The sequence below is a fragment of the Haemaphysalis longicornis genome, unplaced genomic scaffold (genome assembly GCF_048455015.1).
Source record: "Haemaphysalis longicornis isolate Haplotype H1 unplaced genomic scaffold, Haemaphysalis longicornis Haplotype H1 scaffold_8, whole genome shotgun sequence".
Taxonomy (NCBI): Eukaryota; Metazoa; Arthropoda; class Arachnida; order Ixodida; family Ixodidae; genus Haemaphysalis; species Haemaphysalis longicornis.
Genome location: NW_027526445.1, coordinates 38,781,511 through 38,800,735, shown reverse-complemented (window position 1 = coordinate 38,800,735; position 19,225 = coordinate 38,781,511). Strand labels below are relative to the sequence as shown.

General features: G+C 44.5%; 1 protein-coding gene across 1 annotated transcript in view; it reads left to right on the top strand.

Annotated features, from left to right (window-relative positions):
- Positions 1-328: 328 nt before the first annotated feature.
- LOC144148788 (cytochrome P450 2C20-like) overlaps positions 329-19,225 on the top strand; it is a 52,544-nt gene continuing 33,647 nt past the window's right edge. The window contains exons 1-3 of the mRNA XM_077680297.1: positions 329-441; positions 4,584-4,821; positions 9,107-9,231. Coding sequence (XP_077536423.1) covers positions 4,607-4,821; positions 9,107-9,231 — 340 coding nt within the window. The 5' untranslated portion in view covers positions 329-441; positions 4,584-4,606. The remainder of the gene's footprint in view (positions 442-4,583; positions 4,822-9,106; positions 9,232-19,225) is intronic.

The following is a 19,225-nucleotide window of genomic DNA, read 5'->3' as shown; positions in this document are numbered from 1 at the left end:
ATCCAATACGAGCACGACCCCGGCATGAGCCTTCCCTTTGAGGTGGCTACAAAATAGCATTTTCACATCGCCAGCTATGCCTTCTGCGAAGCGAAATGTCCTCCAGTCACTCTGAACAATAAACTGAGAGTTTCCCGACCACTTCCTCCACTTGGTTTTACTACCACGCTGCACATATCTTTAAATTCCGTACCCTCTATTCCAGGTGTTCCCGGGACTCAGTTTTTTCAGTTTTTATTTCCTGCTTATATGAGCATCATTGTACAATGCGTGCTTACAGTTTGAACCGTATCGCATGTGGTTTCCATCGGCAACCCTGCTCTTCAGTGATAGAGGTTCCGGCAACCCAACAGCACCAACGACTTCCCGGACTCTGCATTATTCCAGGCAAAGCTGCTTCCACGCTTCAGTGAGATCCTCACCACCCCTCCGCGCACTGTTGTGAGTTTCATGCTATTCAATTCACAAATTTGTGGAAAGTATCCCCTTGTGGTGACCTCTGTAATGGCTCGCCGTGACTCGCTGTCTTGCCGACATTGGCCGTTATGCTGCGTGGATGCTTTATTATAGGTACATGTATTCTTATCTAGTCATGGTGAGCTAAAAAGCAACCCTGGTCCTGATTACGATTTCAAAAGGGGGGTTTTCATAGAACCACAGAAAATGAGACTTTCCAAACTGGCCTTCAAACTTGGACGCAGGGCAGCCAGTTACACTTTTTTGGTACAAAATGTTCATTTGCACAGTTTAAAAAGTGAAAAGAAAAACTTCGAAGCACGAAACAGCCATTGTGTTTTGAAGTTTATTGGGACACTCGAAAATATTACAATGCATCAACTCGTAAAGAATACGTAATGTTCAGACTTATAGTCAAGACAAAGAGTTCTATATAAAATTTATTAAATAAAAAACACTCGCCACCGTTCATACGTGATGGAAGACGTATGCCCGCCATAAAATAGGTAATAATGTGCTAAAAAATTATATTAGAAGTGTGTAGTCTCCTTTGTCTTACTAAAAGACGCTAGTAATTGGAACGGTGAAGTCACCATAACCCTTTCTTGGCAAAAAATATGGCATTCAGTGCAACGGTACAAGTAACAAAAAACACAAACTCATTGGTTTCTGTGAGCCCCAAACCACTTAGAGATTTGGCATACGCGGCTGGGCGAGGATGTGTCCTTTAGAGTTCATGACACATGGAGAAATTTATGGGAGTTCAGCAAGCCGCACATAGAAATCGTTGATAAATTTTTTCCTGTTTTTCCCAAACTGCAAATAAATGACACGTTGTCCAGACAGCATGCGAACGCAATAAAATGAAGCACTGAACGTTTCAATAATCCAAGCGCATTATGCGAAAAAAGCACACCATTGTTGTCTTTGAGTTCATCTAAGGTATAATTGCACTGAAATAAACGATTTATAGACAACTTCTCTGAATTACCAACAATACAGTTTTTTTATAGCCGAGAGGCTGCTTTACAACGTACCCACAATTTGGAAATAATTTCGTATTGTCACGTAGCGAAAGACGATACAGCTGTCTTCAAGGAAAATGAAGTTTATTGAAGTGAACTTCTGCTCCCCTACCAACTCAATGAATACACAGGCAGCGAAACACCAGTCAACAGAGTTACATGCGCAGACTGGTGTTGGCGAATCGAATACCGCGGCGTCTGCACTACAGGCTTTTTATCTTCCGGCGTGCGTGGTTCTCGAACCGTCGATTTACATCCAGAACATTGTAGATCAAAAAACAATATTCTAGGCTGGTCAAGTTAAGGCTAAGTAAGTTCCTTCTCTTAATGAGATAGGCCGTATGGCATAAAAATAAAGAATGCAACCCGGGCTCCGCTTGAGACACTTATAATAGAGCCGGGTCCGGAAGGCAGTTAAAATCAATCAATCAATAAACAAATCCATACATGGTTCGCGGCAGTATGGCTGTAGCCGAATTCTTAAAGATTGCGATTGACATAGAGGGGGCGTAGGTGTCCCAGTAAGTGGTTTGGCACTGAGGTTCAATGAATAACATGGAATACTTAACCACGAGTCTGATGCACTATACATTTCATGGCACTAGCCTTATATATGGTGTTTGCAGATGACCTCCGCAACCTACAACTTACCTTAATAAAGTTCACAACCCCCTGCTCGAGATGAGGCATTATTGTACCAGCCGGTGCTGGTTACTGAAGTCACTGTTGTGAGAAGACACTGAGTAACTGGGATGGCCTAAACAGCGAAGCAAACAGCTCCAAGCGACCATTATATAAAATGCTAAGGGTGCACTTATAAAAAAATATAACGTAGGTCACGCGCATCCAAAAACTAGGTGTTATATTGTAACGGAACATTAATTAAATTAACGGCAAAGAGACGCCCATGCGCTCCGCTGCGCCAGGATCTTCCTCGCCCGAGCGTTTCTCGCCGTTCGCTCGCTCGCCTCCTTGTATGCGTTTGCGTGCACTTGCAGGTGTACATGCTAGCAAGATTGTGTTTGAGTGACGGGAATTGTGTGGGAGCGCCTCGACCCAGTGACAATGTCGCGACTAGGCATCGACTTCATGCTGGAAGAAATGTCACGGCGACAGATGGACCCCTCCGGTTCCAAAGGGGACCTAATTCAGTGACTCGTAGCCGACATTCGGGAGTAGCGTGAAGCTAGCCCAGCGGTTGAACCGAAGGCTTCCGCCTCGTCAGCCGCGGCGCCTTCCACGCTAGGCTCAGCCACGGTACAGAATCTTGCCTTTCTCTTTCTGCAGCTGCGCCACCCTGCAATGACGGTTACGACACTGCTCGCTCTGTCACCATCCATCCCGCCCAAACGCTGTGCAGATAAAGAAGACGCAGATGGCGGCGCGCGTTTGCTTGTTCGTGCTTTTGCGAGGCTCTCTTCCCCCTGCACCTCCCGAAGGCTGTACATTAGTACTGTAACTACATTTTTGTAGATACCATTCTGGCCAGTATAAATATCTTACATATTCTTTTTTCTTTCTGTGCACTTGATGCTCATATTAGGATGTATGATAAAATTCCCTGCCATGCAACGGTTCTCATGCAATTCCCTGTCCCAAGCCTGCAAGAAACGGTCCCAAGAATTCACACGTTTTTATTAACAATGATTCGAGGCAGACACTAAATGTAAAGTTAATTACCTCGAAACAAAATAAAAGACATTTACACTGAGCCGTTTAGCAATGTCAAAACATTCGCAAGTGAAATTTAAAATAGCGATTTTTCACCGTAAGCCTAAATTACTAGCAAACGTAGCGGAAAAAACAAAGAACCTGAAAGATAACGCATGCTATTATTCAAACAAAATGCCATCTTTGGAAATGGCGAAACGGAAAGGCAAACCAGTTATATTAAACTTGTACTGCCAATAATTTTACAGCCACTCGGGCAAGCAAAGAAGCTTTTATTCAAAATTAGAACACATTGTCTCAGACGACAGGTGAGGACACTTTGCTGCCGCATAGCTAGGCGAGACTGTAAAATTTGTAAGACCGAAGTTAACAGCATGGTTTCGCAAAACATGCATATTCACTAGATAAATCATTGAATGCTTCCTTTCAGATTTCTATGAACGAAGAAATTCCAATTAGGCACCAGTTGTTGAGAAGCACTTGGTTAAATTGGCAATAAAAATGACCGAGCGGGCACTTGTAAACCAGCTTCTGCAACTTGATGCTCAGAAGTGCTCGGTCCGAGATAACATCTAAATAAATGCGTTACTAAAGCGTTATGCGGAATATATTTCCACTTTTGTGTTGAGAATATTTGTGCTCCCTGCGAAATTCTGCCCTACCGAAAGGTAGGCTTGCGGTAGAATATCTCTCATTTTTAAATGTAATAAAACAATTTCTCGTGGCCACATACCTACCCATCCAATAACTACGTTTTCGAAACAAATGAAGTGTATCAATAAAACGTTCGCTGTAGATATTTGCAGACTCGGACAACATCCTGTCCCATAAGCAACACGGCTTTCGCAAAGGCCTTCCTTGGTGCCACAACTTCCCAGAAGCAACACATCAGTTTGCTCTGCTGATTGTCTTTGAATATCAGAACAAAGCATTTTCACAATTGTTCGGAACGAGTCTCACCATGTTGAGCTAAGTCCAAGCTGGTATTCACATTCATTAGGCGTGAAGGAATGGCCCTACAAGTCTATTTTCAAATCGTGCTCAATATGCGGCAGAAAGCATCGTATTCGGACGGCGTCAGGGTTTTGTCTGGATGACTTCAAGTACTCTCGTAACGTCAACATCATTTATTATGAATATAAAATACGTTTCTTCTGTTCACCCCAGCGTAAACACCAAACTTCCGTGGAACTGGTTTCGCAGCAACAGGTTGATTTAACTCATGCCCTGGAAGGTTATAGATGCAACAGTGTGAAACGAGGATGTTTCGCTTGGCCCCCTAGCGAACTTTTTAGCAATGAGAAGCTCGAATAACTTTCCCAAATTGTGGTACGTTTTTTTTTATTTTACCCAATTAACAAAGTAATTGTACATTCTGCTTTAACACCCACTTGCCAATAAAGCTCGAAGTTACCCATTATGATCTTGCAGGACGCAACCGAGAGGGCATCGACATGTACTCGCTTTGCATTGCACTCACGAGTGGCGTGGCGCTCCTGGTGGCGTGGTGGTTAGCGCGGGGGCGGCTGTGGCGCCAACTGCCACTAGGGACAAAGCTTCCTCCCATGCCACCAGGTGCCTCTTTTTTCGGCCACGGGCAAATCTACGAGCAGGACTTCTACTGCAACACGGCAATAAAGTGGGCTACGGAGTACGGCCCTGTGTACAGGTAAAGGTTTCTTATTTTAGTGGCCCTAAAAACCAGTTCTAGCAAAATTCTACTATTTTTAAAGGCACCGCACACATTTTAATCTTAGCGTATTAGAAAAAGGAAAGATTAAACCAATGATTTATTTCGCTGAATTTCATCCAGAACACCAAAATTTATAAAGCGGGATTTAAATCTTAAAATGTGTTTTTTGTATTTGCGGTGCCGCCTGCTTACTCAAGGGCGCATGTTGGTTTTGAATATCTCTCCCAATAATCATAAGTAGGGTCTCTGCATGCGTCGCAAGTATCATTCACAGACCTCGATTATCTTGGGTTTAAGGGGTCAGCACACCACAATCAGAAAAAAAGGGTTAGCATCCGTATACTCAGACCCAGTTAATTGCCATTTGTACGCATTTAAAAAACGTAATACCTGACTAACCCTGAGTCATCGCGTAAACCAAGGATGCGTATGCTTTTATGCTCGGTCAAAAAAATCTTTGCCCAGCTTCTGCCTGCTACGCTGCAAATTACCTGCGTGGAGGGTCGCATTGTTGCAGCCCTTTTCCAATCGCTAGCCCTCCGTTTTCTTTCGTTCCATCCTTCAGGCTCTTCGACACCCTTCTTGTTCGTTCCATCAGGTTTCCCATGCAGGTTTTCTATTAAGATAGATGTCTGCAGTGCGGAGACAGAGCCACGCGGAACAGGGACATGTTAAGGTTCTAATTTGCTTTGTTAGGTGAAGAGGCGTAAGTTTGATAGCGCGGGTGGGGAGATTGGGTGGGGGTCGTTCCAGAGATTACAGCCGGGGTGTTCGTTTTTGCACCAATTTGTCTAGTTAGAAGAAAACACGCGGATATTGTTGAGGCATAATTACATGTCCGGATGTTCAAGCTGTAAGCAGTGATATTTTTAAGCAAAAATGTGTAAAGTGTAATGTACATCGGAGGATTTTGGCTATTATGTTGTCATTCTGTTAGGACATATATAGCGCCTAGTATACTGCTATTAGATTTAAACGGAATGAGTTGGCGACGGTGCTAATACGCCCCTAATAATAGCTTTCGAAAATTATTCCTTAAGTAAAGCTAAAAGTTTCGTTCAAAATGAAGGTAATATGATTGTCTTCGTGCCATGAAAAGGAAGAAATTAGTGCTTCTGGCTTAAGAGAGAGAGAGAGAGAGAGAGAGAGAGAGAGAGAGAGAAACGTGGAATAATCACAACAAAAAAGTTTTGCTTTTCGCGTCTGTTCTGGCTGCAGTGTGGAATAAATGTCTAGGTGGGGCGTGTGCGATTGTGGCATCGCGTCCTAGTGTTTGCAGTGCTGTGATCGGTCCATCCTTATTTCTTGACAATTCTACAAATCTGGGGTGATGTTCAGGCACTAAAAAATGCTGGTAAAATAAAAGTTAACTCATTGCAGAAACTCACAGTAGTGCTCCCTTCCTCACCTGTCCGTCTGGAAAGTTGTTTAATCGGTCTCCAAACCAAGAGGAATTTTCGCGTTGGATTCCCCAAAAAGACTATCGTTTTAAATGATATCGACGGACAACCCTCACTTCACAAAACGTAGGTGCAGCCGTACTATTTTGGGTCCATTAGAAACAAACACAGTTCCCTATTGACCGCATCTATTCCAACGGCTGCATTATTGGCCCGAAGCACCCCAAGTGAACTGTGCCACGAACTTTGCGTCATCAGTTCGAAAATGGAGAACTGCACCTCAACAGGGTGGTGGTCAAATCAATGTTACAGAAGATAGTGCTAAGTGTGAAAATTGAGTGAAAATATTTCTAGTTTCTAGCTTCTGAAAAACATACAGGGCGTCTAGCAATCGAAAGGAAAGTCCACGGTGGTGAAGTCTTAAACGAAGAATCGAAGCTATTGCATTGCATTGCCAGAAAATTCGCGACAATTCAAACCGGGAAAATGTTTATTGTAACGTGAAGGTACAATTGAAAATCACACAGGCTCTTCTGCAAACTTAAAAGCTATCTTAATTAACACACCGGTATGGCGGAACGGCTGTGAAGCTGTAAACGGCACGCACTGTGATTACCCATGCGACGTCACTTCAATTGACACACATGGCCATACAAAAAGTGAAACCAGAGACAAGTGAAATGCACTTAACCACGCCCCCTATTGCTTCAAAGAGATATTCTTTGCTGAGGTTAAATCGGTGCATCATGCATAAATGGTGGTTGGTTCCATTGTATTGGCGAAGCACATGCGTGGAAATTATTTTTGATGGAAATTACTATTGATGAAAATTGATGGAAATTACATGCGTGGAAATTACTATTGACATGACTAGTAAGAACAGGAGTTAAGAACACATATCTAAACGCACATAAAACGTTTCTAGAAAATTGATATCTCGCCCTAATGGAGTCGGTATTACATACGAATAGAAGCGAAACAGCCATTGCAGCACTCTATGCAGCAACTACCGTAAACAAAGTACAGTAGAATGGAAGCTCCGCACCACCGCAGAACAATGGTGAATATGCGGAAGGTTACAAAAGGCTGCCGTAGAAAATCTTCTCAAATGTTTCCAAAACGCTTTAGGCCTCTGGAGGAACATCTGGAAAAAAGAACACCTAAATATAGCGTGCAGGAGCGTAATTCCAGTGAAGTTGAGAGTTACCGTGCAATCACCCTCTCTTTTATTATATATGCAACCTGTACAACAAGGCACAGCTCCCTTCAAAGAAAGGTAGCCAATGTTCTAGTTACGCAAAATTTAGTGCTGGATATATTTTAAGACTCGAGCCAATGGAGGTCGGTTTTCTTTTCTAAAGCATGTAACGGGGAAATCCTGGCACAACTATAAACGCATTTTAATGCCATTCATAGACAACAAAAAACGTTCGATTTAAATGATACCCCCCAAGTATAGAATAACTATGGCAAGGCAATAGAGGCCTAAATACTGTAAGTGCAGCATGGTTGCAATGAATGTGTGGAAACGATATCCGTTATACGAAGGGTGAGAAATTTTCTCCGGATAGTGGAGCCAGTTTAAGGAGGCGCCTCTGCAATAATATTTGGAGCTCTTCCTCGTATGGCATTTTCGTAGCTTAGTTGGGAGCGCGAAGGGCGTTAGTAAATTAATGACATTGATACACTTCAAATTGGACAACATTATCTTGTTCATATTTATGCCGGACCCCTGCAAATATATCGTCAGCAACTGTGCCGGGAATGCTGCACTGTTACATTTAAACATCATTATAAAGAAATGGGAAGTATTGTAACACCGCCATGAAAAAAATATAAAATTTACGTACCTGATATAGAGCCTGACGGGATGAAATAATACAGAAGGTAATTGTTTATTTTACTATTATGTAAATATCAAGAAACACATATCAATTCATGGGTATTGAAATACTTGATGGAGATTGTTGGGTGTGTGTATTGGGCATAGCAATGTGCGGTCATGTCAATAACACTACAATACATTACAGGGAAGCCGACTTTGTTTCAGCAGTGCTAGTACAAAGGATCAGAAATATGTATGACGTAGATAACTAAGCATAAGATCATCCAGCTACCCACGACGCTGACATGAAGGGCACACATTGATTATGCACTATCAGTGTTGTCCAAGGGGAGCGAAGCCCAGAACTTAACGCGGCGGCCGCTGTTCTTATGGAGGCGAAAAGCAGAAACGACCATGTGGTCGAGATTTCGGCGCACGTTAAAGATGCCCAGGTGGTCAAAATTAATCCGGAGCCGTCCACTGCGGCACGGCTCATCGCCTGCATTCGCCGGCGGGTTAAAACGTTCAATCACACAATTAACTCTGGACTGTACGTTGGCACCTCGATAAATTCACCTTAATCGAACGTGTTAGAAAATGAAAAGTCTGATAGGTCTAATACAAGCGATACAATTTTGAGAACAAACGTGGGTGGGAGATTTCAGAGCTCAATTTACGCCGAAATAGTGGAATTGGACCGGGCATGCAATGGAGCCAAGTAATTCAAGATGGACCATCCAGGTAACAGATGGGTACTAAAAAACGGGGCCTGAAGCAGGGGACGGCAGAAAAACGGCACGGAAGAGTGAAGTCAGGAAATTCTGATAAAAGCTAGGATCTTGAGAGCGCAAAATGAGAGCACTTGGAGGATATAGGAGGTGACAACGCTGCCAGAATCAAAATAGGCTGATCGGAGCGATAATCCCAAAAATGCCTTTTGGTTACCTAGACAGAAAGCAGCAGTGTCATTACAAGGAGCAAGTTTTTTATGCCTTGGAGTTGTTCATCTTAGTATTTTACGTTGTTTCTCTTTCAGATTAAGAGAAAACGCTGCTAGCGTCGTAATTCTGAACGACTACAAAAGTGTCAAAACCTTCTACGGGAGGAAAGAATTCCTTCAACGCTCAAAGTTCTTTACTAATTCATCGGACACATATGAAGGTAAATATACTTCTTGCTGATATTTTGATGTCAGTCGATTATAACTAAGGAACAATCGGATCAGGCTACTGCGGTCGCTTTTCACCCTTCCCAAGCCAAATTAGATGTGTGCAAGCCGGAGCGTACACCACCTAATATCATTCCAGCTGCGTTTCTGTTCTTACAGTCGGCACGCCAAGTGGAAACTAAAGGGCTACAGAGCTCTTAGCTGCGGAATGACCAAGCCAGTCCTACAGTGTGCAGAAATTGCCGCCATGTGAAATCGGTAACATTTGTTACAAAATGTGCCGTATCTCGCAGAGCTGACAGATTTTTCAAACATTTTATCCCTGTGCAGCAAAAGCCCTTACTTAAATACCAAATTTTAGCATTGGATTGGTATAAAACATTGCATTCGACACCATAAGCCTTAAATGGTATCAGAGCTTGTGCAAATGTTTACAGAAGTAAATCGCAATGATTGTTTTAGGTCAGATGGACTAATGATCTCAACAGTAAATACGTCTTCTTTACGTTGACGTGAAGAACGTTACATACATTGCATCTCGAACTCAAAAAAATTAGGAACGAAGCCACAATGTAACATGCGTGTGGGGATGGCGCTTTGGCCTATTACAGAAACTGAAATGACACTGAGGAAACAGGGAAAGATGGCGTCAAAGAATCGCTATTCATAATCGCCGTCTCAGAAGGAAGGGGCTAGTGTCCGTAGTACTGCACTCCCACCGCATTCACAGCTCGAAGCTTGTTATTTCCTTCTGCCAAAAATTTCTTCTGTGTGATTCTTCGTCTTTTTGTTATTTGAAGAGAAAGAATAGTACCGGACACATTCTCCGGCATCCGAAACAAAGTTGCACTGAGGTGATTTTTTTTTCTTTGAAGGTAGGGCCCTTAATATAGGGCTTGGCCTTTAATTTCACAAGTCTCCCCCACCTTCCCCATCACGTATGAGGTAATTGTCTTTGAATGCCTGGCGCTTATTTTAGGCCAGAACCCCCCATGTGGAGGGATATTTTCACACCACATGAAATTCAGGAAGCAACTGGGGGACGTTCGGTGGACTGGTACTTTCTGTTGATTGTGAGACGGCATAAGAGTCCACGTGTGTGGAACGCTTCCACGGCCGTTTAAGATGGCTGTCGCAAGCATACGGAAGAACTTAATGCCAAGGAGGAGTACATAGGAAATAAATCTCGCACATCTTGATTTGTTGGCGTGGTCTATGCAATAAAAGTGTTACATAAACGTACCGGAGTTATCCATTGGACACAACGGGCGGTTCTAGATTAGTTTTTAATTGGCTGAGAATTGCACGCCGTGCATTCGAAACTGCACTTGTAAGTACAGTACCGGCCCTGTGCTTCCGTTTGAGTGCTTTATAGTAGTCTTGGAGTTAATGTTTACCCATCCAGCTGTGCTTTTTACTGAGAAGCAATTTTTTCCAGCCCATGTTTAGTTTTCTCGAATTATGTTTCCGTTGCCCGATTTTGTCGCGGGGATGTTGGCAGGGTCGATGTAATTCGTAGGCTTCGCCACGAGGCGTCTGTGTATACACCAACAATGTCTTGCACAAGCGGTATCGTCTCGCCCTGATGGCTTAGCGCGTATGCTCAGAGGCGCTCGTTACGCGCTAGTCCCATCACTTTTGGATATTTTGGTATCCATGAACTTTACAATATCCCACACCACCCTTACTTCCTCTAAAATTTGGACCATACAACTGTCGTTTCAAGCCTCAAAACGAAAACAACTCGCGGTTTCTCTGGACCGAAGATTGCCAAATTAAGGCCAGGAAAACCGAAGACAGCAAAGTTCACCGTATTCGCAACGAGGCTGACCTTTCCATCTTCCGTTAATATTGCACCCAAATAAGCAAATAACAGCAAAATATGGCCTACATTGAACTGAACGAATTCCAATCGATCAGTGACCACACGTGCTACTCTGCTGTCCACGTTAACGCCCGTAGCCTCCGCAAACATTACAACGAATTTCACACTTTATTTTCGTCAACGACCTCCCCCATTTCTGTCATTTGTGTCTCGGAAACATGGCTATCAGAAAGTGATAAGAACCTGTATGGCTTCCCGTCTTATACCGCAGAATACTGCCACCGACGAAATTGAAGCCATGGTGGATCAGCCATTTTTGTACTAGGTAGTGTAACCTATAAACGTAGACTTGACCTTTCTCTTAATGTACCGGATTGCGAATCTGTATGGATTGAAGTTGATAGTCCTAATTTGTTTAATGATAACAAGAAAACCATTTTTGGCTGCATTTACCGTTCGCCGAGCTCTTCTATCACAAACTTCTGTTCCGCTTTTGATGATCTCCTGTATTCTCTGTCAGACGAAAACAAAAACGTCGTGATCTTAGGGGATATAAACATAAACCTTCTAGATGACTCGGTCGCGCATGTTAATGAATACACTAATTGCTTTCTTGGCTATGGATATGAGGCACTAATTCACGCACCAACCCGTTCTTCGAGCACCAACGCAGGGACACTTATTGATCATGCGCTAACAAATGCCCTCACCCCACCTGAAGCGTTTATCATTCGAGCAAGCATTACTGATCATTATCCAATAGCCCTTCGTTTTCACTGTGCAAAAAACTGTTCAAAAGATCAGTCATACAGAACAATATTCAACAGACAGCAATTCCGAGAGTTAATGTCATGCGCCCCCTGGTCCCGAATCTTGTCGTGTCAAGATGCTCAGTCATCGTACAGTGAATTTACCGCGATAATAAACAACTGCATAACGTCGTCTACATCTACAGTTAAGTGTCGTAAAAACTACTCATTCCCTGAGAACCCCTGGTTAACTCCCGGATTGCTCAAAAGCATGCGTAAAAAAGAAAACCTTTACAAAAAAACTAAGCGGCAACCTTTCAACGCCGCGCTTCTCAGGCGGTACAAAAAATATTCTGTTACTTTGACGCTATTGCTGAAAACCGCTGAAAAGAATTATTACGAACGACGAATAAGTGAAGCCGGTAGTAACAGCGGAAAGCAGTGGCGTATCATTCACGAATTTCTGAATAACAATGCTCCTCCGAATGTTATCTCAGAAATACAACACAACGGTCTTTCACTCAGCACAAACAAAGAAATTGCTAACGCCTTCAGCTCATTTTTTTCGACAACATCAAATGTAACGAATGCACCCTTTACCTCTGCACAACGAAAAGTTTCACAATCATGCTTTCTTTTCCCAGTTTCATCCAGTGAAGTTAGTTCTACTATCACTAATCTTAAAACAACCAGTGCCGGCCTTGATAACATTCATGCGCGCTACATTAAGGATACTGTTGATATTATATCTGATACACTAGCTTACATTGTAAATTTAATTTTTAAAACTGCTGTCTTCCCACAAGAGCTGAAAAGAAGTAAATTAATTCCTGTCTTCAAAAAGGGGGATAAGACTGCCATGAATAACTACAGACCAATTTCTATACTTCCATTTTTTAGTAAAGTGATTGAAAAGCTAATTCAACGACGTCTTTTAAACTACCTCAATAAGTTCGCAATTCTGACGCCTCGACAGTTCGGTTTCCGGCCCGGTTACTCCTCTAATCTTGCTCTATACTCGGGAACAAGTTAAGAACGGCACCAGCTCATGTACGGTATCACTCCGCCTAAGCGACGGACCCGGATGTCAACGGGCGCGCGCGTTTTGAAAGGAGACTGCCACGAATGCGTGATATCATCTGTCTTTCCTCGCGTAGTTTGTTTGCCGTCGCTGCAGTAGTTCATAAGCATATTAGGTCCAAAAAGATACAAAAACGGCTCGTGCCATGTTCAAAATATTCCCAGTAACGCTCTACTTGTGCTTCGCGGAGTGACATCCGGCTGCGGTGAAGAGGCACAGCGGCAACTTCGGTGCCGTTCTTAAGTTGTAACCGAGTATAGTAGCGCTGACTGATCAATTTAGGAAGGCAATCGATGAAGGTAAAATAGTCGGATCCGTTTTCATAGATTTTAGTAAGGCATTTGATTCCATAAATCATGACATTCTTTTTCAAAAATTATCCTCATATGGTATAGTTGGTCCCCCTTTAAACCTCATTAGGAATTACTTGCTCGATCGAGAACAAACCGTTAACGTATCAGGTGCAATGTCGGATATAAAAATTGTAAATATAGGCGTACCACAAGGGTCTATCATTGGTCCAATCTTATTCCTAATTTACATTAATGACCTCCCAAACTGCCTAACAACTCCAGCCGACTGCCTACTTTATGCTGACGACACAACCATTTACACCGCCCACGAAAATATCCATGAAATAACACAGCAGCTAAATAACGACCTTAGGAAACTTAGCATGTGGTGCGACAGGAATAAGCTAGTAATTAATCCATCTAAAACACAATTCATGTTATTTAGTTCCCGCAAGCTCAGGCACGATAATGTGGCCATACTCATTAACTCCCACCCCGTATTGCCAAGCAATCAATGCTTGTTTCTCGGTGTTCAACTGGACTGCTCCCTTAAATTCACTGCACACATTCAATATTTAAAAAAGAAGACGGCATATGGTATTAGAGTTTTGCTAAAAGCGCGTCAATATTTTAGCTTATCAACGCTCATTTCCCTGTACTATGCATTTGTTCATAGCCACATCAACTACTGTATCGTGTCTTGGGGCCTTACTTATCATTCGCACCTCACCCCCCTTCAGCACATTCAAAACCAAGCGGTTCGACTGATAACATCCAGCCAGTACAACGCGCATGTGCCCCCACTTTTTCGAAAACTTAACCTCTTTACCGTTGACAAACTCGTTCTGTATAACCTGGGAATATTTGCTTACCGTTTAACCAAAAGTTCGGAACACTTATACATAATCAATAGAAAGCAACTTACCAATCCTAACAACACACGGTTCTCACTTCAACACAACTATCTGCTTCCAAGAGTGCGCACAAACTATGGAAAACAAACGGTAGAATTCGCTGCTATAAAGAACTGGAACAGCCTCCCTCTTGAACTTAAAGATCTGTCGCCTATTTCTTCATTCAAACACTCACTAAGGACATTTTTATCCCGCTAATTCATGTGGTCTGTTTTTTGCTGTGATTACTTAGAAAATTCATTATTACGCCTATGTTCTTCATGATCAACCTTTAAATCTGTTGCACTGTATAATTATGTATTCTGTCTTTGAAAATATTTCTCCGAAACACAAACGAATATTATTTTATTGGCCTTGTTTGTCGTATTTTTCACGTTATCTACTGTACGCGCGACTGCATTTTCTGTACCTTTTTATATCACTTTTCGCATTTACTAACAAGAGGTCCCACTACAGTGTTCACTTTGGGACCTCTTTCTGTATATTGTGTTGTATGACATTCACCAGGATCTAATAAATAAACCTTGTTTCAAAAAAAAAAAAGTATATCTAAAGCGCTTCCCATGTAACCTGTGTACAACTTCAGGGATGTAACTTTTGACTGTCCAAGGAACAATTGTCTATATGGATGGCAGACATATTATACTTTGCAGTTTTTTTACCTTCGCATGTTCTGCCAGACCAGCGATTACCAATAAGCGCTTCTCATGAAACAGTTTCCAACAACCACCACTGGTGGTTGTTAACACTGTGACAGTGTGTGTTATGTTGACCTGTTAGGGTAGCAAAGCTGACACAGGTTGTGTAGCGACGTTCATTTGTATCCCGCAGCACAGTAATTTATTCAAATAATAAATCTCAGAATGTTCCTCAAGCACCTAAATGATCAATCGAAGCGGTTCCAAGAACTCTGAAAAAATCGACGCTGCTAATTTCTCACGACTTAGTTCAGATTTGACATCCTGGTCATTCAAGCTGTACCTAATTGCCCATCTACAATAGCCTTTTACAGAAAAAGTCCCATATCAGCCTTGTGGAAGAACTCCCGCAACTAAAGGCGCGCACAGTGGCATTAGGCATTATCTCTTTCTCTTTTCTCCCCGCGCGGGGCACCTTGAGCAATCTTGGTGACGCTACTGGCGATGCCGCGGACCCCGAGCCCCCCAACATAAGCTGTGACCCACGGTGGTGATCTGTTTAAGGTGAAGGGTAAGAAACTACAAACGGTTGCCGTCAGAGCCCAGCTCAAGCTCCGGTGGATGGGCTCCCTGTCTATTTACCAGGCAGGGAGCTCTGGGACCTCTCTCGGTATCAGGGTAACCCGAGTGAAGGAAGTGCCCCCGTCCTCTGATTTTGTACTATAGCATATGGTATTTTCGCCCCCCCCCCCCAATGTGATCAGTCCCTGAAAAGGGGCCACACCGAAGTATCTTTTCCCCCACTGCCATCCTTAAACTCTCCTGAACCGGAAAACTACTCTCGATTTCTTGTTATGGAATCTCGTCATACAGCCCATTCTCTTGCAGCGACATCAGTTTTCTGGATTGCAAAATATCTTTAAGGCATAATTGGGAAATCTTACAAGCCTAAAACCAAAGGACTGGTGAGGTTCTTGTCGTGGTAAACAACAAGCAGCAGGAGATAAAGCTCCTACCTCAGACACGAATGGGTGATCTCGACATCAGGTTCGCACCCCACCGGAGCCTCAACAGCTCCCAGGGTGTGATCTCTGAGCCAGTTCTGCTGAATGAAACACATGCAGATCTCCTTGAGGGATTGCAAGATGAGGGCGACACGGCCGTGCGGCGCATCAATATCCGTAGAGACCATAAGGAAATCTCCACCCACCACATCATACTGACCTTTGACCACTCGGCACTTCCACAACATATCAATGCGGGGTTTATCCGGTGCTCCATCTGTCCCTACATCCCGAACCCATGGCGTTGCTTTAAGTGCCAGCGGTTCGGGCATGGTACAAACTCCGGCCGCGGCAAAACAACCTGTGCCGATTGCGCCACACAGGACCACCCCACTGGCAATTGCAACTATGCTACCCTCACTTATGCTAACTGCGGACGCCCACACGCGGCTTACTCCAGAAAATGTGAGAAATTTCAACCCGAAAAGAAAGTTATCAACATAAACGTGACAGAGAAAATGTCCTTACCAGAGGCGCGAAAGGTTCGCCTATTTCCCCCTGGGGAGGTAAGCCGACGCAGCTCGCCGGGGGGCGGAGCGGCGTTTGGTTTCGGCAGGGTCCCAGTAAAGTCGGACTTGGTCCCGCCGCCTCTCCACGCTCCCCTGGGTTGTCTCAGGCAGCCAAACCCGTCGCCACACCGCTCGCTGAGGCAGCAGCAGTAGTGGTGCCAACCACTTCCGTTGGGACCGGTGCCGCTACCGCCCCTGCCTCGCCATCCTCTCAGTGTGTTGGAGGGTGCCGAGGGGATGGATACCGAGGGCCCCGCATCGGCTCACACCGCCACCGCACCGCCAGTGCCGCCTCTGGCGCTCCCGACGCCCTCAGCGGTGGCGGGTCAAACGAAGGGCTCCCGAAGGGGTGCCAAGTTTAGGGGGCCTGGTTCGTCGGGCAGCCCTCTGACATCTGACGAAGAGATGGATGTCGGGCCGTTCCTGCCTGCAACGCAGCGCAAGGAGCGGACCCCGATGTTGAAGCCAACAGAGGGGTCGAAAAAGCCCCTTCCTGAAGTACAAGCCCCGAAAGACGACACACACACACACACACACACACACACACACACACACACACACACACACACACACACACACACACACACACACACACACACACACACACACACACACACACACACACACACACACACACACACACACACGCACGCACACACACACACACACACACACACACACACACACACACACACACACACACACACACACACTCCAGTTATTCTAAAATGTAAATAATTGGAACAGAAAACATCATTCAGTGGAACTGCAGAGGCCTCCTTAAAAATCTTGACGATGTGTATGCGATGCTGCATGGCAATCAGCCAAGTATCATGTGTCTCCAAGAAACGCACCTCAATTCCAAACAAACAAATTTCTTAAATAGGTACATGGCAGTCAGAAAGGACAGGTTTGGCTGCACACACTCTTCGGGTGGTGTGGCCATTGTCGCCCGGAAATCTTTAGCATGCCACCATCTCTCTTTAAACCCTGTCCTTGAGCCTGTAGGAATCCCTACGACAATATTTAATAGGCTGATAGCGGTATGCTCCATTTACATCCCCCCTGATTTTGCACTTCTGAGCTCTGATTTCGAGGAACTGGTTGACCAACTGCCCGAACCATACATTCTGACTGGTGACCTAACGCGCAAACTCTCTTTGGCGCTCCTCCCGAAAGGACTCGCGAGGTCGCCTGATAGAGATGTTTTTTACATCCTCTGGAGCATGCCTTTTCAACAAAAAACAGCCTACATACCATAACTTAGAACACAATACATACTCACATCTTGATTTGGCTATTGGTTCCGCAGTTCTCTTTCCATGTCTGAGTGGGGCGTGGGCACGGGCCTATATGGTAGTGATCACTTCCCCACTTCAATACCATATGTAGGTAAAGGCCCAAGCAGTCCATCTTCGGACAACAGGTTTAATGAATCACAAGCAAAATGGAGTACGTTCACAGACACATCTAAACTACACCACACATATATAAAATACCTACACGTGGAGTAAGCCACCCAACTTATCACGGCCCACATCCTCGACGCCGCCGAAAAGTCCACTCCCCAGGCCTCCAGAGCGGCCCGCCACCCAAGGAGGCCCTGGGGAACGAGGACTGTAGGCGGTCGCGAGAGGTCCAGAACAAGGCTTGGGGTGTCCTCCGCTGGTACCCCACGCCAGATAATCTCATGTCTTTTAAACGGGCAAAGGCGTTTGGGAAGCGAGTCCGTCGTGAGGCGAAAAGGGAGAGTTGGCGCACGTTCCTATCTTCGATCAATTCATACAAAACACACTTGCAAGGTATGGACACGAATACGCAAACCCTATGGACGACAGACACGAAGCATGCCCCTTGTCAGCACTACAGAAGACACACTTGAAGACCAGGCTAACGCGCCCGCACACGTCCAACATGTGTCCAGTTCAGCGCACTACACCAACACTTTCATAAAACACAAAACATCCTGTGAGAGGAAGTCCTTGCGAGATAGTAATAGGTCGACCTCATCTTATGACACCCCCATCTCACTTCATGAGCTAAAGATCGCACTCAGTACTTGTAAACCTCAGCTCCAGGCGCAGACAACATTACATACACTATGATACAACACTTACACGCAGAGACACTTGAAACCCTCCTTCTCCTCAACAATAAAATATTTCTTTCGGGGCGACTTCCGGGGTCTTGGAGGGAGGCCATCGTAGTGGCCTTTCTGAAAGAGAGGAAGGACCCTTTTTCTCCCGCAAGTTATTGTCCCATCGCCCTGACAAGCTGCCTGTGTAAGCTGCTCGAGATGATCAATAGGTGACTCATGTACTTCTCAGAGTGAAATGGTCTTCTCGACCGCTGCCAGGCTGGCTTCAGGGCGGGGAGATCCACCAACGATCAACTGGTTGCGTTGGAATTGTATGCAAAAGACGCCTTTATCCATAATAAGTTTTGCATAACAGCCTTCTTCGATATGGAAAGGCCTATGACACGGCCTGGCGGTAGGGCATCTTGAGTGACCTCAAGTCATTTGGCGTTTCAGGCAACATGCTGAACACCCTCGCTAGCTACATGTCGGCAAGAACATTTCGAGTGAGGGTTGGCAGTGCACTTTTCAATGTATATGTGCAGGAAAATGGCGTTCCTCAAGGCGATGTCTCGAGCTGTACACTATTCATTGTTAAGATGAACTCGCTCCGGAAGGCATTGCCCCCAACCATTTCTTGTTCTATATATATAGATGACGTTAAAATATCTTTTACGTCTTCTAACTTCTCCATTTGTAAACGCCAAGTCCAGCTTCGAGTGAACAAACTTGCTCGCTGGGCGGACACAAACGGTTTTAAACTGAACCCTGGAAAATGCACTTGTGTTGTTCTCCGGAAAGCGCGGGATACACGCGGATCCTGATATCTGTATTAAT